The 25,595-nt window shown below is 38.4% G+C and overlaps 3 protein-coding genes across 7 annotated transcripts in view; all 3 read left to right on the plus strand.

Annotated features, from left to right (window-relative positions):
• LOC136780934 (probable G-protein coupled receptor No18) overlaps positions 1-18,966 on the plus strand; it is a 70,368-nt gene extending 51,402 nt beyond the window's left edge. For 3 of the 4 annotated variants that reach the window (XM_066739552.1, XM_066739550.1, XM_066739551.1), the window contains 6 exons: positions 10,817-11,025; positions 12,894-13,031; positions 16,100-16,212; positions 16,543-16,876; positions 17,691-17,997; positions 18,173-18,966. In XM_066739552.1, the coding sequence (XP_066595649.1) occupies positions 10,867-11,025; positions 12,894-13,031; positions 16,100-16,212; positions 16,543-16,876; positions 17,691-17,997; positions 18,173-18,348 (1,227 nt within the window). In that variant the 5' untranslated portion in view covers positions 10,817-10,866 and the 3' untranslated portion in view covers positions 18,349-18,966. The remainder of the gene's footprint in view (positions 1-10,816; positions 11,026-12,893; positions 13,032-16,099; positions 16,213-16,542; positions 16,877-17,690; positions 17,998-18,172) is intronic. The other variant, XM_066739553.1, reaches the window with a different exon arrangement.
• Positions 18,967-19,691: 725 nt separating this feature from the next.
• LOC136780903 (small ribosomal subunit protein mS39-like) lies at positions 19,692-22,776 on the plus strand. The gene is made up of 10 exons (XM_066739490.1): positions 19,692-19,865; positions 20,069-20,174; positions 20,252-20,449; positions 20,543-20,820; positions 20,892-21,000; positions 21,065-21,401; positions 21,464-21,666; positions 21,744-22,082; positions 22,245-22,466; positions 22,544-22,776. Exons 1-10 carry the CDS (start codon positions 19,837-19,839, stop codon positions 22,718-22,720), a joined length of 1,998 nt encoding a protein of 665 aa, XP_066595587.1. The 5' UTR covers positions 19,692-19,836; the 3' UTR covers positions 22,721-22,776.
• Positions 22,777-23,116: 340 nt separating this feature from the next.
• On the plus strand, positions 23,117-25,531 carry LOC136780904 (uncharacterized). Of its 2 annotated transcripts, XM_066739492.1 has the most exons (5): positions 23,117-23,236; positions 23,299-23,840; positions 23,941-24,256; positions 24,612-24,817; positions 24,899-25,531. In XM_066739492.1, the coding sequence occupies exons 2-5, from the start codon at positions 23,320-23,322 to the stop codon at positions 25,116-25,118; spliced, it is 1,263 nt and encodes a 420-aa protein (XP_066595589.1). In that variant the 5' UTR covers positions 23,117-23,236; positions 23,299-23,319; the 3' UTR covers positions 25,119-25,531. The 2 variants fall into 2 exon arrangements, with proteins under 2 accessions (XP_066595589.1, XP_066595588.1); XM_066739491.1 differs by having other exon boundaries at positions 23,150-23,840.
• Positions 25,532-25,595: the final 64 nt, after the last annotated feature.

A 25,595-nucleotide genomic window follows, 5' to 3' on the forward strand; every position in this document is an offset into this window, starting at 1 on the left:
GAAACTGTTTCGTCATATATCAGAAAATATTGTGTAGTGTATATATATAGAGAGAAATTGGCAGAATATAATGCTTAAATTTACTGATCTCGATAAAACGAAGCTGTGTGTTTCAGACAATACAGCAGCGAATAAGCAAAGTGAATGAGAGGAGAAAGAGTGAGACGAGAACAAAGATGAGTCCCGGTTTCGTGATGCGAACCGATCGATTTCGCTCGACTTGGCGACTCCTTGAACGTTACTTGAATGAATTTAAGCATTCTGGCAAAGCTACCGAAGCGCAACTTCTTAGCCTGCTCCAGTGTAGCGTCATTAATTAGTCGAGTCTTTGAAATAGACTCAAGCTATACGTTCCATAACACGAGTTTCAGCAATCGTACAGACCGAAATTACAGGATTGAGTTCGCTTCTATCGTACTCTCTGCTAAAGTAGAAAATAATTCTTTTTTGCAGAAATTATTTCGTGCAACGTGTCGAGTGAAGACTAATAATTTCAAGGCTCTTTCCGCTTTAGGCGAAAGAGGAACAAGGAGACTTTTGAGGAGTTTTGCAATAAATAGCTCGGCAAATAATCCTCGCAATCGTATACACTGGCACTAGCCAAAATGCAAGAGTTATGTTCCGAAATTAATGAAACACTTTCGTATTCCGCTCGCCTCTCTCCTCTTGTAGTAGCGCGTTTTAATTAATTCTCGTGGCGTGGTTACTTTTGCGAACGTGGAACTCGCATGGAGTGTCGTCGCAGCTAATTGTAACACGGATCTCACGTATACTATATATGTATATGAATCGCTGTGAATGTGGAGGCTTTAAAAAAAATTGTATCCACTCTCCATCCCAATATAATGACTCGATCGAACGAGATACTCTTTTTGTCGAGAAAGAAAAATTTGCAAATCTCTGGAGAACTCGATGTAACCGCTTTGGAATTTTGAGGAAAATTTTCAGCGACCAAAAAATATTTGGAAGATGCTTTGCAGTGGGAAATCGACTGTCGAGTGTGAATCGGTGAAAAAAGTTCCTTGTCCCTGCGGCGGTGGTGGCGCGCGTGTATATGCGAAGGAAATTTATTTTCCACCTGTCTGTACGAGCTACCGGGACGACCTTCCCATGGGAGTTCACCAGCTTATAACTAGCTTGCGCCTTGGATCCATAAATATTTTCAATCTATAAATACTTGAACTTCCTTCGTATGCAGCTATACAAAGTGAGAATTGAAACTTACCAAGTATTGTCTTTCAGTTTTCGAGCGGTTCTACATATCGGATCGCCCAAAAGCGTATATATATGCTCCATTGATTAATTCAGTTTCTGAATAAGCATCTATTAGTCTAGGCTAATCTGGTATATATTGTAGTAAGGGATAGGCTTGGGAAACTCAGGTTTCCTGTATTATATGCTTATAGTATACCTATATACATACGTATAAGGCTATAATGGATACTAGCATAGCTGTGGCCTGCAGAAATGCCAAGTGATTTAGCCACGAGAGTATTTATCTGGTATTTCCTTGGTATTTCATATCCATTCCTGGTTAGCTTCCTCTTGAATATCCCGTTTCGTCCACGTGTAAATGCGCCACGTAGCGCGTGTCGAATTATGCAGACGTTCTCTACCAGGCCATTTTCTCTCCCTCTAACGATCGTTCAAGCCCCTTTCAAGCCCTTCTTCCCCCTCTCAACAATTTCCACCAGAGCAATTCCTATCGAAGAATAATCTTATATACAAATCAATTATAATTAATACTATATTAAGGACAATAAATTTATCAATTCGCAGTTGTAATGGATACCGTATAACATATATTTGCGCAGTATACGTGCACGCGTGCATGCATGGGTATTCCTCTTGAAAAACGATCCTGCAAGCTTCGTCTTAACAGTTCCCGGATGCTTCGCAAAGTTTCATTGCCAGGATGCCGGCTGTGCTCTTGAATAATCCCAAAATGAAACCATACAGATGGTGGCTCTGCATACACGTGTTTAATCTGCATAATAATTTAACTTTTATTCCACTTCCACTTGAATCCTCTTAATTCTTTATACGTTAAGACCGGCTGGCCACATACATACACCTACTACTGGCTGGACTGTTTTTATCGGAACTTGATTTGGATAGCCAAACACTTCGTTTATTTAACGCAAATCTTATAAAAGATTGTCGCTTGGTTCTTGTTCGTTTCATCATTACAATTTCCTGAACCGAAACAAAACTGCAGTAAGTATATAGACTCAAGTAGTAGACTTCAGGGTAGCTGACTAAATGGATATACCCACTACTAGAGCTCAATTACTTTTATCGGAGCTTGATTTTGAAAGCTAAACACTTTGTTTATTTAACACAAGTCTTATATATGTTTATATCACTCGTATCTCATTTGTTTTATCGCGCTCACGGTTCCTTGAAGCAACAAAGAAAAGTGCAGTATAGGTAAAGACAAAACGAACGGACTTAAGTAGAACCAAACTGGTATAACGATACGTTGATCGAAGGCTTCAATTCTCCGACGGAGAGATAATTAGCTTGCGCATGTGTTTGATTCAATCATTAATTCACTGTGAAATGAACTGCTGCTGGTGCTACCCAAATCCAAAGTTAAAGCGCGAAAGGCAAAGTTTATCCAGCTGTGGCTAAAACCGAGGCAAATAGTGTATCGCGGGGGAAGGGATGGGTATATATTTGGAGGCAATGTGATAAAGGGATGAACTTTCGATACTCGAATTTATTCTTTGTTTCCAGCAGCATACGTGTGTGTGCGGTTGCGTGTGCGTGTGCGTGTGTGTGTGTGTGTGTGGATCATAAACCCATAAAGCTCTGTCCTTTAACGTATGTATCTTGACCAAGCTCATAAATACTAGAAATTAATAGTATACAAGGCCACTTAACGAAGCGTGCTAATATCCAAATTTCATTGGTCATTGGCTAAACGATTTAGGTAACATTTTGCTAATTGAACCACTCGTAATCACGAATATATCGAGCTCGCGCAGTGGCTGATAGGAGCCACTGAAATCACTGCCGGTTACATCGAATCCCAATTCGAACGTGCCGAGTGCAATTTAACGTAACGATTCGGTCCTGTTGTAACCTCGGGGTGAGATAAAAACACGAAGTGGAGGGGTAAAAAAAACCTTTGCTTTACGAGCTTTTATTCGAAGGGAATTAAAGTGAGGATAGATGAGATTTTAGTCACATACTAGGCGAACAAGGAAAAAAGTTAAGGGTTGCAAGGAAATCCTGGTAATTATTTCTAGATCTCTGAATCAGAGAGGGGGTAATGTCAAAGGTCGCAAGAGGTAGCGAGGTTTAATCAAACTTGCTCACATCGTTTATATTTAACTGTAGCGTTGAATTATAATCAATGAAACTTTGGAATAACAAATATAGAAATATTAGTGAAGGAAGTGGAGAGGGAGAGGGTGTTAGAGAAGCTTTACAAGCTTCGAGAGTGAGATTGTACTCACTCGGTAGAATTTGAATAAAGTAATACGAGCAAGGAAAATAGTTAAGGGCTGCAAGAAGATCCTGATAATTATTTCTAAATCTCTAGATGAGAGAGGGTTAAAGGTCAAAAAGGGGTACGAGGTGTAATGAAAGCTCTCCATCGTTTATTCTATTTCTGTACTGTGGTGGATCAGAGTCGATGCTATGGAATACCTATAGTAGAAATAGGAATGGTGGTAGGGGGAACGTTGCTGTGGGAAATAGGAGCGAGGGTGGGGATTCGTTGAAAGGGAAGTTGAAGCTATATAGCTGCCGCGGTTGCATCCTGGAAGCATGAATTAATTACGAGAGACTGTGCTAGGTAATGACATGGAAAAGCGCAGGTATGAAAAGGGGAAAGGACCATTTTATAATGTAACCGTGGTGAAATAATCGTGAAAATCGATAAGATTGCATGGGAGGTAACTGCGTGCAGATTCTCCAGTTTTAGGAGAATCCGACCTATTCTCATAGCAATGGCCAATAAACACGCTGCATTAAAAAAACATGAAGAAGCTCACGAGGACTATTCATTGAAGGGTACACGAATATTTGGCACGGTTCTCCCCCGAACACAAATACACTTGTATATATACGTATACCATCAAAACAACTGATCCAACGCGATCTTATCGAAGGAATGCAAATTAGGCCAGCTTAACGATCGAGTACGAGTGAAAAGCCTTACGAATCTCGCGTAGGGCTTAAAAATAGTGGGAGAAATCAGCATGGGACGCATTTCGCGATATCTTTCAAGTGGGATCTTCCCGAGCTTCTCGTCTCCCGCAAACATTCGCAGCAGCTTGGAATTGCATTAAGCCTCGCTGGAGACCAACCGTGCGCACCCACACGCACGCCCCGCTCTATTCGCAGCTTACCAACTAACTATGTCGATAATGCCAACTGTATATACTATATATAATCGATTCTATGTGTACGATCATTTCTATGCATGCCTGTGCGTGCGTGCGTGCGTGCGTACGTGCGATCGCACGTGTGTATGTACATACGAGAGTCCACCTTCTCTTTGTTTTTCACACATATACTGCACCCACACTCTATAGCCTACACCACCCCCTTCAGAACGTTCTCCATCTCAACCCCCTTTAACCATAACCACCCTACAGAACAGCATAATCAAACCAGCGTGTGTACCATTCAGATTATTATAATTCTCAGCTCTCTCGTAACAGCGCGTCCTGCCATTACCAAGCTACCTTCAACCCACTCCTAATTACACAATCTAATTGGCCAAAAGTGTGCACCAAATTCTCAGCATACCTTGTTACCACACGCTGTCGATATATACGGAACCGCCCTTTCATGTTTTGCCGCGCGTTAAAAGGGAGCCTGCAAAGCTGCAATTAAACCGTCTCACTTTTTACACCTTGCTCACTCCTCCAAACATCCCTCGCGAAGATACCACGGTCTCAGTATTTTTCTGCATTCTAACGGCGTGCCGAGATGCAATAAAATTTTAGCCGCTCCATGAATCGCAATGGAGAGAAAACTACCGTCGTCGTGGGAAAAAGTCTACATGGTTGTGCGAGGGGGTGAATAATGGATTGCGAGAGCGAACGATTTATAAACGGCCCGTATCAAATCTCTCCTAGCGTAAACAACATTCTTTGGCGAGTCGTCCGATAAGTATAACGGGACGAGCTACCAGGTAAAGCGATAATAATGAGGGAAAACTTTCAAGCTACCATTATGGAGAGGGACTTTGAGGAATCTTTCTAAGATCCGGAATGCATCGGTTTTTGTCCACCGAAAGCTGGTGGTTTGTGGAATTCAAGGGGGAGGGGGCGATAGCGAGGGTGAGCTACCCCGTTCCAAACGAGCCTCTGCTGTACATAGGACAAATAAGCTACTCGATCTAGAAAGAAAAACAGCTAAGTAGAGCAAGAAAGAAAGACAGAAAGATGTAAGAAAATCACAGAAGGGTTTATAAGGGTGGAGGGTGAAAAAATAGCCAAGTCCCTTTTCCTCAATAGCAACATCGCGAAAAAGCTTCTGAAATGTTCCCACGGTTAAAATATACGGAGAACGAATCGTTATGAATCAGAAAATGACGAGGTATATCGATTCTGCCATCGAAACAATTTGTATCAACGGGCTCCAGTTAAAGGGTGGTTTTTCTAGTCTATAAATTCTCGTATAATTTCTACGGACTCTCGAGCGCGGATACTGTTTTCTAGATGAATCCCAACTCGGTTTTATGCGACAACTATAACGTGCAACGTTTCTTACATTTTTCGTATTCTTGAATCCCTCATCCACCCTCTCCACTCCTCCTCTATCCCTTTCGTGTTTAATTTTTCATTTCTCGATGAGGTCACAGACTCGAGGAATCGTTCGAACGATGCTAGCTTACGCGAGTGCATCGATGAGATTTGAAAGAGTTGGTTAGCCTCACTTATATTCGTCGACACGTTTTCAGCTGCGAGAAAAGGGGGTTAAGAGAAAGATGAGGCTGGGTTAAGTACGGTTGGAGGCTACGAGTCCGGAGCAAGAAATGAACGAAAAACGAACGACAAAATGAAAGAAAGGTGTAATAAGTATCAGAAAGGCCAGGAGCGCCCTCGTGAAATCCACAAAGCTAAATAATTTTCTAATTTAGTCATCGTCTCGAGGAGTCCGCAGCCTACAAAGAAAATCGCTTCTCTGATCCCCAAAGGGTTGCCGACTCCCCCCTCCCCCTCCCCTTCTCTTCTTCTTTTACCTCAAAGTCCTAAATTTCTACACTCGATCCAAGTAATTGTTATACATAAATATACGATAAATATAGAAAACCTTGTATGCAGATTTAAATGTATGTGCATAGAAATGTGGCCAGGCGCGGCAGCTTGTAATTTAAATATAATGTGCATACCGTAACACGCGCGTTATGCTTAATAACGCGTAATGTCCACCTACCAGTACACTCGGAAAAAAATTGCCAGTCAGTTTCTCCTCACCCATCAAAGCTTCCATCCGATTTTGATTTTCCGTATTTCTTAACTTTCACTTCTCAACAAATACTCGTATTATTTCGGTACGAATCTGTCGAGCAACGTATCAGATTTATTTTACGCTATATACACGAGTGCAATGAATTTTTTTAAGACGTCTGTGTTCAAACGTAGTTTCTACAAACGTTGGCTAACTTATGCGATGGTATAGCAAACATTACTTATACGTAATTCTCGGTGCTGTGTAGCAAATCCCTATTTTCTACTTATTTCTTGTATATTTCCTGTAGGTACTTGCTCTATGTTTTCTTTATTTCCTCTATATTTCCTAATTCAACCTAGTAGGTGTTTCCGGATATTTTCCGGCATCTCTTGGTAACTCAATGCTTTTAAATATATTTAAAAATTTATATGTGAAACTAATTGAGTGCATCGATCAATATAATTCCAAAATCTTTCATCAAATGGACGAATAAATTAAATCAAAGTAGTACAGCTATGTATTTAACCCGACTACTGCCTATAAACTATTGTCAAACGCGCATGAAATTCCAAGGAGCGTGTATGTAAATATGTACCAAAGGCAAGACAATTTAGAGAATAAGAAAGCTCTATACTCTTATATATAGTTTTTCCTTTATTTCAGTTACATTTTTCTGATAATAAGGATTTTTTAAGAATCGTGTTTGCAAATGAAAGTGAGTTCTCCTAATAAAACTAAGATTTTTTAGAATTTCTAAAAATTATTGGAAAGTTTAACCGGCAGAATGAATTAGGGGCTTTCGCAAAATGATACATGCAAGTTCAGTTTGACCAAAGTTTCCTGCTTCGGTGGTCATTTCGCCTGAAATTATCAAACGGCCTCCCGCGCCTCAAGTTTTACCAGCTCAATCTGCGAATCGAATAGTTGGCAGTAGTTTCCTCGTATTCGTTGAAATTTTCATCCGATGGAGTGATTTTTATTTTATATTTGACTATATGTGTATATATATATATATTTAATACATATACGTGTATCTATATATCCTTTAATGCGATATAGGAGCTTTTCATCCTTAGTAGTCTTTTATTTCGACCTCCGAAAGGTTCAGCAAATCAGTCCCGACAAAAAGAGGGCTTACTTTGTATACTATACAGCAGCATTATTCAACGGCACTCCTGATATTCGGTATAAGTCTATTTTTCAACTGCATTCAATAGAATAGGAGGAACGTCGAGTGGAGGGTGCTTCAGGGTCGAACAATCGTGGGCGAATACGTGCGGTTCGAAGAGCTCGAATTCTGCTTTTTCTGTTTCAGCAGGGTTGAAGTAATTGAGAGAAAAAACAGACAATCTCTGTCGCGATAGAAAACAGGTAAAGTGGCTAGATTGCTTGTAGGAAAAGTGGTATAAAAACTCTGCGGAATTCCCTCCTTAACCCTCTGTTTCCTGCGGAGCGATGGGTGCTTCGATTAGATGACGCTGCTTCGCAGGCGAATATTTGTCGCGTGGCATAAATAAGGAGAAAAGGAAGGCAGTTGGTCGGACGAGAAAAAGCGATCGCGTGCCTGCACTATGGAAGCAATTTAACGGTGGATAGTATAGCTAGACTGGGATCGATGGAGAACCGATAGGGATTCTCCGGGAGGCATCTAGATGCCCATGGGATGCAGTTTGGCAATAAATAATCGGCCTATGCCACTAGAGAGGCTTGCTTTATGATGTATAAAGGCTTCTGGGGCTTGGCCGATTCGGGATTCTCCTCGTAAGACGTGCCCACCTCCTAAATTGCTGCTTTCCAATCGGCATCGATCGTCAAATATGAAGAGCGAGACCCGTCGTCGTGCCACCCATGCACTCCTTCTTCTTCTTGACCTTTCGACTAAAATGCAACCTCGACCCAACAAACTAATTCCACTATCCCCCCCCCCTCCACCTCCCCTTTATTTTTATTAACCTCCAAGCTTATATATCCTCCCATTTTATACACCACGAAGGAATCCACCAAAATAACCAACCATTTTTCCTCAAACCCACCCCTTCTCTTCCAACAGTACCAAAAGACAAATTTTCCGATTAAAGTCCCCGAAAAGGGGATGATCCTTTCAAATTTGAAACATTTTCCATCGCGACGATCCACGGAAAATTTCAATGGCGTCGATCAGTCGAACCATCGGGGCGAGATAAAAACGTCGATTTGGCAGAAAAAAATTCAAGGGGGAGGGGGTGGAGTGATTAACGTATTCAGAGATGTAACTTCATCACATGGTGCACATCTCCAGTGTAATCTTCCGCTGGCCTTGCGCGAATTCCCATTCAAACGCGTCCCTGTACACAATGCATTTATCTGCATGCGATTTCACTCTTGCGTTTTCCAGGATGCGATACGCACACCTGCACAGGGCTCACACGTACGTTCACTTTTTTATCCCTTCGACCGTATAAAACACAGCTTGCATTTCTGCGAAAGCCGCTGTTTCAATATGTGGACCCAGCACTAACAAAAAAGGAGTAGGGACTGGACGAATGAAAAGAGCGTCCCTCGCAAGAAGAAGGAAGGGTCGTGGAGAACTTTCGAGAGATTTTCGAGCAAAAAGCTTTTCGCTTCGGTGTTTTATACAGAGAGGCAGACTTATCGCGTCAAGGTTTCCTCGGGAGAGCATTTTTGCAAAATGAAAATGTACGTGAAGGGTGGCGAGAGGGGGGAGGGGGTCATTGAGCGAAACCGACCAAATGCATCGAGATTGAGATCATTCGGAGGCACCGAGGAAACTCCGTAACAGACTCCTGCAGATATTAACTAGACACGTAACGGTCAATACTGCACGTTTCAAAGGATATTACGGTATGAAGGATATGACGTGTCAGTCGGGATATAGACGAAGAAGCTCGCTATACGATCGCGAAACCCTAGCCGGAGCATTTCATTAAGATAATGGCTGGTCCTGTACATCAGTCAAGGCCACATAATCTGCTTTCTATACTCGAAGGACGCGGATACTGGAAAACTGTGCCAGATACGAATAATTGCACCTTTTTCCACTCGTATCTCACTGCAATCGATTCTTTCAACCTTTAGCTACGTCTCTTCTACTATTATTATTATTATTTTCCACCCCTGGCTGTGAAAAATACCCCTTCCCCCTTTTCATTCCCAACGAATTTTCTCGCTTTTCAAGCTGTTTATCCGCTTCCCGGATCCAGACATTGGAAAAAGAAAACTTTGAAGAAATTGCGAACTGGACACTTTCGACCAGCTCCGAGTTCATTTATATAATACTTATATATCTATATATATGATATAGTTCTCTTGGCGAGTTTTTCCTTCCTATATCATGGACAAAATGAACGTCCATAAGCAATTAAGTCGATGGAGAGCGACCGTAATAATCTCCCGTCTCTCGCGTTAACTTTCTCCTACCGGGCACTCTGCCTCACCTTGCCCAGTTTTTCTTTTTTCAGAAAATAGATCATTCATGGATCTTTTTCTTAAGAAAATTGTGTCTCCATCTCTCTCTCTCTCTCTCTCTCGTATCTCGTATCTCGTATTTTGCACAGAAACTTTATCACGAAGAAAGAGAGGAACGTGTTTTTTAACGGTGTAATTAGGAAATTTTCCAGATTAATGAAAATGGATGGACGAAAACGTTGGAATGTTTTCCCGATACTCGAGGCTCCCTACCGGTGTCCCAGGGTGGAACGTTTGCTGAAAGAATGGGGTCGAATGGAGAGAGTTTTATCGGGCGATAATTCACAGGTTTGCGGTGAAGCTTGGTTAAAAAGTGAATGTGCCACGAAAATTCGTTTAGCTAGCTAGATTATAGTTAGCAAACGTTGATTGAGGCAAAGATGCACATTGGTAAACAAAATGTGCTGACGTATTTCTACCACAGGGCTGAACACGATCTAGAAACCATCCACAGAATTTCGTCGTGTTTTCTATCGTTCATCAACAGTTTCCAATGACGATAATTGACGCAAGGACTTATTTATTTACTCGAGAGCAGAAGCGCAAAGTTTCTTTTGACGGAAAATTTCTTCATTTACCAATGGGATGCACGTTGAGAGATACTTATATCGTATGTATACGTTTTATTGCATATACTATAATATTATAAATTGATAGAAAGAGAGAAAGTGAGAGAGTGAGTGAGAGGAGAAGAGGGAGAGGGTGAAATAGATAAACGATACGAGGAAACGAGTTATGCAAGCGTAGCAATAGATACGTACGTTCCATAATGAATAATGCAGGACGAGAAAATTTGTCACTTTTTCGCTTAGACCCGGTGGTTCCTTTCATCCATTAATCATGTCGCGGTTGTTTTTCTTCGATGGAAAATCGAGTTTAATATTCGACGAGCATCCGACGAATAAATTGACGATGGTTTTAATTTTGTTTGCAGGTAGAATTTAGGATGTGCGTAGAAGGAAATTCGTCGTCAATGGACAGAGGATGAACGCCATGGCGAATGGAACGACTGATCGGTATGGGGACCCTTATCAATGGAATCGTACATCATCCAACGACAAAGGAGATTCTGATTACTACCTGCCCGATTGGACGGATCTCCTATTGACCGCTTTGTTCTCCACTCTAATCGTCGTTACCATCGTAAGATTTATTCCTCTTCATTTTTCTTTTATCTTTTTTCTTTTATCTTTTTTCTTTTTTTTTTTTCTTTTTTTTTTTTACTAATCCCTATATTAATTAGCAAAATTAAGGTTCGTAACGAGAAACGTTTAAGCTTCCTGATAATATGGATTAGGAATAGGTCAGAGGAGCGTATAAATTGGATTTAGCTGGCTGCAGAAAAGTCGTTTTAGCAGGTGGTAGCGAGTCGAAAATTTCTATCGGATTACAGTCCGTTCTGGCTGAGGCTGGCCGTAGTTGGGATGGGTACTTTATTGCGGAGAACATGGCGTATCGACAGTTTGAAAAGCACCCTTTGATCGGTGTTTGCCGTCTCGACGAAGCCGGATGCGATCGTTAAGTACATCTTTCACGCTCCATTATGAAACTGCAATGATCCATAGATCGTACAGGAATTCCTCGCAATGTACTTCCGAAATCAAACTATCATTCTGCTAGAATTTTATTGCAAAATCGAACAAAAGGATTTTATTAATATTGGGGAAATTACTTTAGAGGGAACTGCTGGTAGATTAACCTACATTGATGGCAATTGTGTAAGGTGCTAGGCCATTCTACAATTTTTTTAAATTCTTTTATTTTATATAAGGACACATTAACCACTGGAAAATAATATGATCAAATTTTATAAACAAGCAAAACTGCTACAAACATGAATTTGGGATTTTTTCCTAGTCTTTTGGTACATTGTAATATACTCTCTGATAACTAAAAAATACTATAGATATATGTACTTCTAAATCTGTATTCTTAATAATCAATCAGTGATTTTTTTTTTGAAATTGTATAATTTAAAACTTGCAAGAACTATATACTGATTCGACTTTTTTTGCCCTCAAGAAATAAAGATAAAATTAGGGAAATGCTGTGCAGTTGTCGTTTGAACATTTACCGTTTGAAAATGCAATTTTTTATCATTTATTACTTGCACAATAAAAGCCTTATTTTGAAAATTCATTTTCTTTGAAAGTTCCATTTAATAAAATCGTATAAAGTGAGCCTTATTTTTAATGCATCTAGAGTGAACTAATCCCTTATACAGCGAGAGATGCATCGATATAATGTATTTTACGTCCTATCCAAAGTGCTAATTGCAATGGTAATTACGACAGGGACGTTCGCGATCAGTCACTATAATTGTTTCATGTTTATAGCCTATAGTCTCTGTCATTGATTTATCAATCGATTTTCGTCAACGATAAATTCCTGTAGCTTCACTGATTATTCTCAAGAAGACCAAATCGCTCGTCGAATTTATTAGGGAAGAATAAGGAAACGGTAAAACGCGCCCGTAACGGAAGCAGAGACACTGCCGGTAAATAAGAGTGAGAACAAATTGTCGTATTACGTATTCTTTCTCCGGGCGTTTTTGTCTCGTGATAAAAGCTTGCAGGATAGATTTTCTCGAATCAACGATGAATGAATCAAAAGTCCCAGCTGAAAAGTCTGATCTTTGATATATTTCATACGAGAGTACTCTCTCTCTCTCTCTCTCTCTCTCTCTCTCTCTCTCTCTCGTGAAAATTCCCAAATGACATATTTCTTTGAGACAAAATATTGCAAATTTGCGTCAGAGATATCTTGAAATTCATTTGGAATCAACGTAGTAATATAATTACGAGAAAGGATATTATTCCGTTATGCATTCTTTTTTTGGGGGATTTTTGCCTCATGAAAAGAACAACTTGTAGAATATTACATTTCGTTAAATGACAATGGTAAAAGTGAAATAAAAATGTGCTAACGAGCAATTTCTTTGAATAGAAAATGTCAATTGTAATTGATCAATATCTTTTAGATTGAATTTAAAATTTCTTGTTTCGTTGCAGGTTGGCAATACCTTGGTGATAGCAGCTGTAATTACGACCAGAAGACTGCGATCAGTTACCAATTGTTTCGTGTCCAGTCTGGCTGCCGCGGATCTGTTGGTCGGATTGGCAGTGATGCCGCCTGCAGTTCTTCTACAGGTACGTATATATACTCCATACTCTCCGCTTTTACAGTGCAGCAGCAGTATAGTAGCAGCAGCAGAGCCGCAGCAGCAAATTGAAAATCTCGCTGCTTTTATGCTGCACTGACGAACGTTGAAACAATACGAACCTGTTCGTATGAATTAGCGTGGCGTCCTGTACGTACGACCTATTCATCGATACTGCTATGCAAATGGAATTAGTAATCAGTAAATGCGGAAAAGCCAATCAACATCCAGCCGGAAAATTCCCTATCGATCGATTTGAAAACTGTCAACTTTAACCGATCCGTGGTAAATAAAGCAATGAATGATTTAACTAAAACAGTTAGTTGAGATTTATATTGAATAATGCAGATTGCTTTAATAAGTGCAGTGTAGATCCAATATAGTTATATGGAGAAAGTTTAGCTTGCATTGAGTTTAACAAATGCTAAAGAATGGAAAAGTATCTAGAGGATTCCTCGAGTGGCTACCTTTGTAAGAGATATACATGGTAGGTACGATAAATTCTATTCGTGTGGAAATTCAAATCATGGTAAAAGAAATTTAGTCCCTAACTTGGTAGAAAAGTTTCTGGGGAGTTTTTAAGGTATAGTAGACAGGGAGAAGGATTATGCCCGAAATTCTTATATCGACTCCTTGCCGTTTTACTTTCCCAGATTTACATCGGGAGTTCCTCTTTTAACCTGATCCTTGGGACGGACCGGTTAAAAATTTAGCACTTCACTAGTCTGCCGGTATACACTTGGTGAGACATTTCTGCTTTCGAAGCCTCTCCTAGAATAATGTTTCTATTCTATCCATACAGACCAATTGAATTGATTAAATTTCGTGCTAAAAGAAATGTACATATAGTTTATGGAAACGATAAATACTGTTCGTGTAAAACTTCAAATTATATATGGGTAGAAGAAATTTAGTCCTGAACTTAGTAGAAAAGTTTCTGGAGAATTTTTAAGGTATGGTATATAGACAGGGAAAAGGGTTATAACTGAAATTCTTATTATATATCAAGCTCTTGTCGTTTTGTTTTGCCAGTTTTACATTGAGAATTCCTCTTTTAACCTGATCCTTAGGAGGATCTCGTTAAGAATTTAACGCCCGGCCAGTTTGCCAGCACTCGGTCAGACATTTCTACTTTGGAAACCTCTCCTAGTATATTCTTTCTATTCTTTCCACGCGGACCAATTGAAATTTCGTGCTACATAAAGTGTTCCGCTCGCGCGCACTAATTAATTATGACGTTTCCGCCAGTCCGATGGTCTTCCCAGCAAAGAAACTTAACTCTTAATTATTTCTGCTTAATTTATATTTAACCCGGCAACAGCGCGCAGTCCTGCAAAAATTAATAACTCCTCTATGAAAACTTGTACCGTTGACTGGGGGAAATGAAAATTTGTCAGATATTAATCTCTTTAAGAAAGAGAGAGAGAGAGAGAGAAAAGGGAAGGCTGGACTGGAAAGATGAATAAGCATGTTTATTTTATTTTGGATTTTTCGATTTGCAAGGGTACAATGGTACACAGGTAATACCACATTCGCCCAATCACAGATGAGATTAATCTTGGCCTTAAAATACTTTACCAAACGACTGCTCCAATTTTCAATGCTGTCTCGTTGAGTCTGTAGTCGATCTTCACCGGAAGTTTGATTTAAATTTAAAATTTATTTTATTTTGAATTTTCGCTTTATAGGGGTATTATATGGTTCCCCAAGTAAAATCACGCGGCTTCTTCAAATCAAAGATGAGATTAATTCTGGCCTTAAAATACTTTGCCAAACGACTGGCCTAATTTTCAATGCCGTCCCGTTGAATCCTAAAGTCGCGCGACCATCACCGGAACTTTGATCTAAATTTTAAATCGACACTCCTCGCTTATTTCCATGATAATCTTCGAGCCTACGCTATATAGTATAAAAGCCATCATCGATTCTTTCGATAAAATTGCTAAAGTTTTGAATCTAATTTAAAAAACGGGAATAATGAGAAGGTTGAAAGACTCGAAATCCGAGATAAGTTTCGCGGTGTCGAGACCGGAAACGGTACCATCTCTGTTTCCATTCTATATAGTATATATACTATAGTGACGTTTAAAATTGGTGAGAATCTGCTCGGCTAGTGTCGAATTTCGACCACCGTCGAGATTTCGTTCGAATCCCGTAGGATTTTCGGGTGCGTTGTGGCTTTAAAATGTCTGGTCTCTATTGTGAATTTGTGCTGCGTCGTCGTTTCTGCGAATTTTGGAACGTGTTAGATTAGCCACGTTGGGGGTGGGTAACGACTAACGACCAGTGAGAAATAGCAATGAGACACGACTCCTCCATCTCTCTCCAACTGTGCTGCGCACACACCTTAATAACGACAATAATTTCTTTCCGCCGTTTTCAAAGAGTTGGAGCCTGTGGACCGTGGCACGTCCTGCTGGAAAATTTCCAATTAATTTTTCGATCGATCCCCTCTCTTTAAAAATAATCACGTTCAACGATCCATCAGTGTCTTGGATTAACGATTTATCGATCACGTGAATCGATCATACATGTACTCTCACTTGACTGTATTTTAGAGAACGACAAGTGCAACGCGATGAAAATCTATAATATATTGGAAAGTGTGTTATTGATACATTTAAGGATTAAACGTGAAAAACGTGTGATGCTTTAGAAACCGCGTGGAAGCAATCTGAGGGAGACCGATGACGTATTATTCAGGATATTATACAGGGAGTACACATTGAACAATTGCAGGGAGTGAAGTATCTACATAAATTAGTACAAACGACAACTGCTCGGTTATGCAATCGTGGAAACGCTCGGTAATCCATTAAAATATTCATAAGGATGAGGAGCGAGTCCGTTGGAACTGGTTTGCTAGCACGTTCGATGAACATATTCAGGATGTCCTTAGATTATAAGATAACATCCCGAAGTTATATGCTGTACTTAAGTAATGACTAGTATAGGAGAAAAGAGCGTCGTAATAAAATCATTTTATTTTTCCCGCACTCTCCATCTGCACGCGCTATTAACCTCGGGCTCGATTCTGCTTCTCTCTGATTGGTGAAGCTGAATGGTGGCTCCTGGGAACTAGGCGAAGTTCTCTGCGACTCCTGGGTATCCCTGGACGTTCTACTTTGCACGGCCAGCATCCTCTCCCTCTGCGCAATATCTATAGATAGGTAAGCGTGTCACGTAAATCTAAGTGGATTACATCTTCGTGTTTACTTCCATATAAAGACGTATACATCAACACTTTTGCCCTCCAAAGGACAAGCTTACCCTTTAACGGGCCATAAACAATTTTCTCAAGGGCAGAGACATCGTTTTAACTCTAAACCACCTGTACTTCCGGTATTATTAATACTTTCCGTTGACGCTGTAAAATACAGTTTGAAATGAACGATGGAGCAGAATTTTTGTTTTTTCTGTTTCTAAATTGTTGGTACGATTGTATATAGCTCCGGATTACATTCTTATCAGAGATAGGTGAATATTTAAATAAATTGCAGGTATTTGGCTGTAACGCAGCCACTTCTATACAGCCGTCGACGTCGCAGCAAAAGACTGGCCGGTTTCATGATCGTGGCAGTTTGGATACTGGCTGGTGCCATCACCAGTCCTCCCCTCCTCGGTTGTTTTCCGAGGGCTACGAATCGTGACACCAGAAAGTGCTCCTACAATATGGACTCCTCTTACGTGATATTCTCAGCAATGGGATCCTTCTTCCTGCCAATGTTGGTTATGCTTTACGTCTATGGCAGGATATCCTGCGTCATTTCCAGCAGGCACAGAGACCTGGAGACAAATGGGACCGAAACCATTCGTAGGAGGCGCAGCAATCTCGTAAGTTTCTATTTTAAAGAGGACTCTCCTTTATGATGTATATATTTTATAGAATAGGGATACGCTGAAATTCATTGCCGATAGTATGTATCATTGTTATTTCCAATAATAACCTACATATATGTTACTATGATCTATTCCTTATAAATTTTTATGATCATCTTATCATCTTAAGATGAATTATCATGGATAAAAATGATATTTCTCGATAATGAGTTTCAGATGAATCTTTACTGATCTTGATAAGGATATTTTGTTCGGTAATAAATTCGCTTATCACTGCCACCGATAAAATCGTAATAATATTGCTGAATTAACAAAAATATTATAATATATCAACCCGTTATAGTTTATAGTACGTAAGTTGTAACATTTATTATATGATATTAATTAAAGAGGTGAACAAGTTTCAAATGATTGCTACATTTCACAGTAAAATATACGATATTTTCCCATTTTACCGTAAAATTTTTATATATAACAGCAGTTATTTATATTGATATTTTACACAGCTATATATGTACTTGCAGAATAAGCAATTATAACGCTATATTAAATTAACTTATCTTTTATTGATTGTTTTTCGCGCAAGAAAAATATCGTTATAGAATATATGTTTGCTCTTTTGGGGACGGTATACATATATCATTATTATATTTAAATTAGAAAATATCGTTGGGAGTGTAGTAATTTAGCGAGTCAACTGTTGTATATTCTCTAAGATTTTAATTGTATTTGTGTGTTTTTTTCTTCGCTTCCTGAATCCTCTCTCTCTCTCTCTCTCTCTCTCTCTCTCTCTCTCATCTATAATCAGGTTGAACGATCGAGGAGCGTTAGAGTGAAACGAACAGATTGCGGAAACGCGGATGGAGAGATCTGCGAGAAAACGTCCGAGGAACCGGAAGCTTCCGGAACCTGCAAGGTTAGTCGTGGAACGATTCGAGGTCATCAGCCGAGCTGCATCAGTAGGGTGGCTAGAGAGACCAAAACGGCGACCACCCTTGCAGTGGTAGTCGGCGGTTTCGTAGCTTGTTGGCTACCATTCTTCATCCTTTATCTAGTCACGCCTTTTGTACCGATGGATCCACCGGATATCCTCATGCCAGCTCTGACCTGGCTAGGTAAGCTCTGGAATATCTCCAAAATCCTACAAGTCATTCTTATCCATCCCTCTCTTACCACTAGGTTTAACTACTGCGTTACGACCTTCCCTCCCTTAACACAGACTAGCCTCTTTTTGTCTTGTATTATTTTCATCATTCCCGTCCCTAATAAAAAGCTGTTTGAATTCTTTAGGATGGATCAATTCAGCTATTAACCCGTTCATCTATGCCTTTTACTCGGCCGACTTTAGACTTGCTTTCTGGCGGCTAACATGCCGGAAATGCTTCAAGAGCAGGACGACCTTGAATCACACTGAACGGAAATTACCGACGCCAGCCAGTTGGAGGAAAAACACTTCTCGAACGTGAAGGTTGAACGTTCCGTAAGAAACTGTTACTGTTTTCCTGCTATCTCTCCTCCTCCTATTCCATCTCTCCTCTCTCTCTCTCTCTCTCTCTCAGTCTTAGTCTCTTTTTCTTTCTGTGCAGCTCATAATCATTTAGCTGAACCGATCCACGATAAACTATTATAATATATGAGAGACGTCTGTAAATAAAAGTATTATCATTAGCTGAATTCAGATAACGTAACAAACAGTCGAAAAATAAAAGCTTTAACCTCCCTTAGAAAGCTTTCCTCTAGTAGCTCCTTTTCCTCATCCATAGCTCTATGTCGGTTAAAATTAAGATCTATCGGTAATAAATAATTTATATATACAGCACTACATCTGATAATACTGTATACGAAAGTGTACGAAAGGTTGAGGAATAAACATATTTTATATATGTAACATAGACCGTGACTCCACAATTTATGTTTTGATCAATTTGAAAAAGATTGTTGATCGCACAAAAAACAATTTTGTAAAAAATAATATAATACTCATTACCTTAATTGTCTTCAAATTTTCGTTTAATGTACATTTCTCCGAACTATATGTTTATACACGCTTTATAAAATACATCATTGTCTATATTTTAAATTGATTATGCGTAATGTAATATAAATTATTCTAATAAACATTTATCACGAATATTACTAAGCCATTTTTTAATGTTATAAAATCTTATTAAAGTTTTGTAAAGCATGTACATTGTCGTAAGAGATAAATGGTTTTGAATTAAAGTCGTGAAAATAACTTTAGAAAAATTATCTCTTAAACATCTGTTAATGAATATAATAATTAACGTTTTTCAGAACGAAGACACACGGATCGCGGCGTAAGTGGCTTTGTTGGCGTACCGTGAGCTTGATTTAAGGCATTTAAGGCTTACAAAAACATGAGCTGTCCGTCCCATAGTCCTATCAATTCGCTTAGGATTGCATTTTTGCGTGCTTTGAATTAAGTTCACATTAAGTCTACTATGTTGATTCGTGTCTTTACACAGGAATCTAAATTTTTTTATTAAAATAATTGTTTGAACTCTGACGGTGGCGGCATCTTACAGCGAAATGCGGAACCGCAAAATTTACACGTAGAATTGGCTCGTTCTACAATGAGTCGTATGTAGTTGTCGAATGATGGGCGCATGCGCATTCCATGTGTCGAATGTTATTCGAGCCAATCGAAATGCTGGACACATATCCGACCAGCATGGCATTTCACCGAATTTTCACGGTACTACATCGTCTTCGTAGTTCGTGTACATACACCTCCAACTCTATGACTCCATGTTCATGGCCTACCCCCTAACTAAGGCCTTGGCTTAGCCATTCATTATGCAGTATTATGCTATGCAATACGAACAATACGTGATAACATACTCTCAATCATAACATTCATAACCTCTCGTGTGCGTACAATACTCTATAAATAATACATTTCAAACGTCTCATACAAAATAATAAGAATAAAAATGAATGCACTGTCGAGTAATTTATATAGGTATATAAATTTATGTTATATTTACTGCTATTCCAATATTTTTCATTGATATTGATATAAACAAAGATAAGTTAACCTAAAGACGGAAAAAACATAAATTATAGAGTTATAAAAATATATAATGTTATTTGGAAACGCATTAATCTAACTTTGAACTTTATTTAATTTTTTTGTGTTATTTCTTTTATGTTTTAATAATGTAGGAAATTAGTCTGGGATCTAGTGGTACGGTTACATTCAACCGCTACAACAAAATCTGATATTAAAATTCCAAATAAAATTGAAAGAGGACCTACAGATATTTTAAAGGTTTCTATAATATTTTTCAAAATATTCTTCCTGGTTTCACAAACCTACAACTGGATTAAGAATTGTTTGAATTTAAGGCTTTAGAAAGCACAGTAAGGAAAGATCCATTAGCTCCACAATATAAATACCATGATGATCCATATTTAATACCGCTTTCAAAACAAAGTATGCGGCAATATGCTTTAGCAAAAGATGCAGGAAGAAAAACAGCGATGTGGATTAGGCAAGAAAACTCTGAACTATTTCAGCATAAAATTGCTGATCCTTACATATTGGTGATTGTTAAAAATATTGTTTGTTATGGAACAAATTAACGGTTAGTAAAATCTAGAATTTAGTTTAAAAAGTTTTATTTTTTATAATTTCAGGCATATCAGCCAAAACCTATATATAGTGAAAGAAGTCAAGTTTCTGAAGACATTTTTTTAGATGCAGTATCAAAGGGTGAAGTTTCTAATGCTGTTAACATATATAACTTGCTTAATGGAGAAATTTCAGTAGCTGCAAAACAATCATTTTTAGAGTTATTATGTTTTTATAATGATTATAATAGTAATTTTTCTGAAGAAGCAAATACTGTAGAAGTTATAAATGCTGACTTCCCAGAGGAAAGGTATTACAAATTAGATGTGAAACAAAAATGGAGGTAACTGTCAAATTGTATAATCAAAATTATATTGTAGATTACAAAATTATTTTTTATTGTAATAATTTTAGGCAAAATCCTTTAATTAATGAGTTATTCGGTTTCTTAAAAGAACAAGGAGGGGTCATAGCAGCTACTGCTTACAGTACATTAATATGTGGTCAGGCAAAATTTGGTAATGTAAGTAATTTCAATTTCTCTTACTGACAGAATCATAAATCTCATGTATGCACTACTATTTCAGGCAGTAAGCTGTTATGAATTGTACTCTGAATGTAAAGAAAAAGGAATACCTATTAACTTAGAAGCTTATAATAGTTTGATAAAAGTTATTCCTGCGGTAACAGCAGATGCAAATCAAAGATTTGAGGCAGTGTTGGATATGTTTAGAACGATAGATTTTGCTAATATTACTCCTAATAGGGATACCTTTAATGCTGCGCTTTGTGTGGCATCATCATTCCGCTCACGCGAAATGGTTAAAAAATTTATATCATCCATTTTTGCAGAATTAAAATATTTTAATATTGAACCAACGTTATCAACATTCTACTACGCGATGGTCGCATATTATCAACAATGTAAGAGCTTTTAAACTATTTGTAATCAGTTAAACTTTATGATTAATTTTTTGTTTTTAAAGCCGATTCAGCAGATTTCATGATTGAAATATTAAAGATGATAAAAAACAAAAAGTTTGAATTAGAGGATTCGAATGATATTAATTTTTTTCATACGGCAATGCAAATAGCTTCGGAAAAACTATATGATTGCAATATTGCACTTGAAATTGACAACATCTATTTAACTGGAGATAATTATAAATTTCTTGGAAATAATTACAGAGTACGTCCTCTTATTCTTATGTTTTTTTATCTCCCTTTTAAAGAGCTAGTAATAAAGAAAATAAAACTTTATTATAGAAAGAAACTTATTATCGATTTTATATATTAATCTTCTTGGATTCAATGACAATTGACGAATTTATGAAGTTTTATGAGAGTATTACTCCACATGTTTACATCCCACAAGAATCTGTCATGGAAGAAATCCTTGAAGTTCTTCGAGTCAACTCCAAAGAGGTGGTTATAAAATATCTACCAAAATTATGGTCCGATACTATTGTATACAGTTTCTTAGAAAAAGAAGCGATAGTAGGTAAAGCGCTGGAAATGATGGTTGTCAGTGCTGCTGATTCGCTGAATGCAGAAATACACGAGAGAAATGAAAAAGCAGCTAATGACGCATGGACAGTTTTTACGGTAAAAAATCCAATATTTTTAATTCTTATTAAGTACTATTATCCCTTTACGGACAAGAGGCGACTCTTAGTCGCCACTTATCGAGGAGTAATAAGTTTTATCGTCCGCAAAGGGTTAATGAAATTAAATGCTAATAAAAGTTTCACCGAATTAATTCAATAGGAGCAAATACAAGGTGCGAAGAGTCGAAAGAAAGCGTGGTCCGCTGCGACAATAGGCAATATAGCATTACTGTTTGCTCGAAATGGTAATTGGGAAAAAGCCTTAAGAGTATTAAGCTACTTGGCTGATGAAGAAGGCTACGTAATAGGTACAATGTCTCGCGAACGATATGATGATTTACTTGCAATATTTATTCAACAAGGATACACACCCGGCACTATTGTAAGTATTAAGCTTAATTACTTCAATTTAATTATATCAGAGCATAATAAAACATATATGAATTTTCCTTTCATTAGCAACTTCTACAATATGCCGTTATTGCTTGTTATCCGGATGTTTCGGATATCACTAAAAGAATCCACAACTCTTTACCATTGGCGGATAAAGAAAGAAGACAATTGCTTCATATATGCGGAAATGAAACTTTGCGACAAGAACTTGACAGAAAAGAGTCATCATCGAATCCTACGTAGAATATGCGCATTTCTATTTACTGTATTGTTAATAAATGAATATCTGGAAAATTATATATTCGTTGTGAAAGAGTTTTATTTGAAGCATCTTCCAAGTGAAGTAAGTCAATGGACAATTAATAATAAAGATCTCTTGATTTGATACTACGTTACTACTGCTACTGCTACATTCGTTGGAAGATCGAAGTCTCGGAGTCAAACTGACTATTAGCCTAGGGTTACTGATTCGTAGATTGAGATCATGACGTGCATATTGACGCATCAGAAGCAATCAATTTATCGGTTAAAGGAATGTAAATTGAAACCGTGATTGACACATATCAATGTCCTTGTCCCTTGAGTTGAATCCCATATGATTAATGAATTAAATTGTATAACGGTGGGAGGTAGGAGCCCCACGCATTATTCAAACGCCTACTTCCTGCATCAGGCTGCACACATCATATTAGCTTGATTCGGTCCGAAGAAAGGGAGACCGCGACTCTCCGGAATTTGTAGAGCTAAGAACCTCCTAGGGTGATCATCAATTATTTCTGCATACTTCTTTTTCTTCTCTCTTCTATTCAGCCTTTTTTCAGCGAAACTGATCCTTTGGCGCAATGGATGAGAAAAAGAGCGTGCGTCTGACGTTGGAAGCTGTACGTGAACTTATAGCAAAAGACGAACCTGATGTGGAGATCACAAATTTGGATGAGGAATTGGGTTCTGGAAGAGGCGACAATTACACGTCGATGCTGTATCGTGTTCGTGCAAAAGGCAGAAAGTTATCGAAGGATAAAGCGTGGACCGATTGGGATTGCGCGATTATTTATAAGGTCCTGCCTCAATCCAAAGAACGCCGGGATTTTTTTAAAAGTGAGACCCTTTTCAAGAATGAGGTAGTGTTTTACACCCAAGTCTGGCCAGCTTTGAACAAGTTGCAAGAGAATAGAGAAAAAGTGTTTACCGGAGTGGCCAAGATTTACGCCGCAAGGGATGATCTTATCGCAATGGAGGATTTGAGAGTAAAAGGATTTACAATGGCAGACAGGAGGAAGGGTCTACAATACGAGAATGTCATGCAAGTCTTAAAAACTTTGGCAGGCTTTCACGCCCTCAGCATTACTTTGCGAGACACGAGGTAAGAATAATTCGAAACTAATAATCCTGCAAATACGACTTTTACCATAAACGTATTTTTTTTAAATATATAATGAAAAAGTATACATTGTTCCATAAAGACCGGTGGAATATACCAAGATGACAGATCCACGTAGTGGAATTCGAGAAGTTTTATTCAGACGCGAAAACGCAGAATGGTATCGTCAATATTATCGCACAGCATTTGACAATGCAACCAAGATGGTATCGGAAGCGCTCCCAAAGCACCTGGAATGTAGAAGAAAAGAGGTCATGGATAAATTACAAGCTTTTCTCAATGACGATGTTTTTTTCTGTACGATGAGCGAGATCACCGCCGAGCAAGGTCCTCTCTCTGTATTCTGCCACGGCGACTGCTGGACCAATAACATCCTCTTTGGACCCGTAAACACTGAAGTAAGAACTCTATCATTGTCACGAACAATCTTCAAGAATCTGCATCTACACAGGCTGTTAAAGAAAGAACAAGCATCACGTTTATCATATACACAAATGCATATTTCTCTTTATTTTACTAATATATAAATGTTGTAAATTAAATTAAGTTATCTTTAAAAGTAAATGTTGCAAAAGAATCTTACAAATACCATTATACGATCTCTATAAATCTATTTGAACTATTCAGAAACGGTTGTATACTTTAGTGCTTGCTTGCTTGCTTTACACACGGCAAAAGCCATTCTGATGACGATGACAATGACGACGATGACACAAAAAGACTCTCATCTTCTAATACTGCAAAATTCCACAGGCCGTTTATTTGGTTGATTTTCAACTGACCCGAGTGGGTTCACTGGCGTTGGACCTTGCCAATTTGTTGTATTGTTGTACACACGGTGAAGTCCGCCGAGCGCACATGACGCAGTTTCTTCGACATTACCACAAACATCTTATGTCTTCTTTGCACACGCTTAATCCAGAACAACCTCATAGAGATTCGACCGCCATGTGGGAGCTGTGAGTAAAACCTCTTTCTATTTTTTCTACAGCTGAGATCCAAAATATTTTCTACCACATTTTCGGGTTATCCCAATGCAGGTTGAACAAGGAGGTTCGAAGGTGTGGACGTTTCGGGCTGGGCCTGGCGTTGGATATGTTGCCAATCAGCACGTGTGCCAGCGACCAAGCTCCGGATCTCTATGCCCCGGAAGCTGGCAAAGAAAAGCGAGTCGAAAGAGCACCGCCCACAGGAGGACCGGAGTGTGCTAGGCTCATGACTGATTTAGTTCTAGAATTGATAGACAATCAAGCTTTGTAGTTGGCAAATCGATCAAATGCTTTATCCCCATACAACTTGTCGAGACATAAAAAAAATAAGAGTAAAATTAACGCTACTCTTATTGTTAATCTATATAACATATAAACATTCGAAAATTAATATTCTTTTATCTTCGTGCGGCCTTATTTCTTCGTTGGAAATATTATTCGACTCGGCTAAATCGTATATTTACGCGTATGCATTATATATAGGTTTCTCTTTTAGCGATAAATAATAATTCAGTTATGTTTATATATCTTTCGTCAGCTTCTGTTGTTATTGTTATTGTTGTGCACAATCTTTCTTGATTGAAATAGCTGTTTAAATTACTTGATATACAGCGTGTATATTGTAATATATTAAAAACGTACAAAAAGATTTTTAGAAATAAAAATATCACGTTTTAAAAATTATAGGTCGGATTAGTCATCTAGTTCTTTTTTATTAAACTATACTCGTGTCCCTGGCGATCGTATT

Source organism: Prorops nasuta, unplaced genomic scaffold, assembly GCF_024137725.1.
Source record: "Prorops nasuta isolate Cenicafe-Biocafe unplaced genomic scaffold, Cenicafe_Pnas_1.2 PNAS00021, whole genome shotgun sequence".
Lineage (NCBI taxonomy): Eukaryota > Metazoa > Arthropoda > Insecta > Hymenoptera > Bethylidae > Prorops > Prorops nasuta.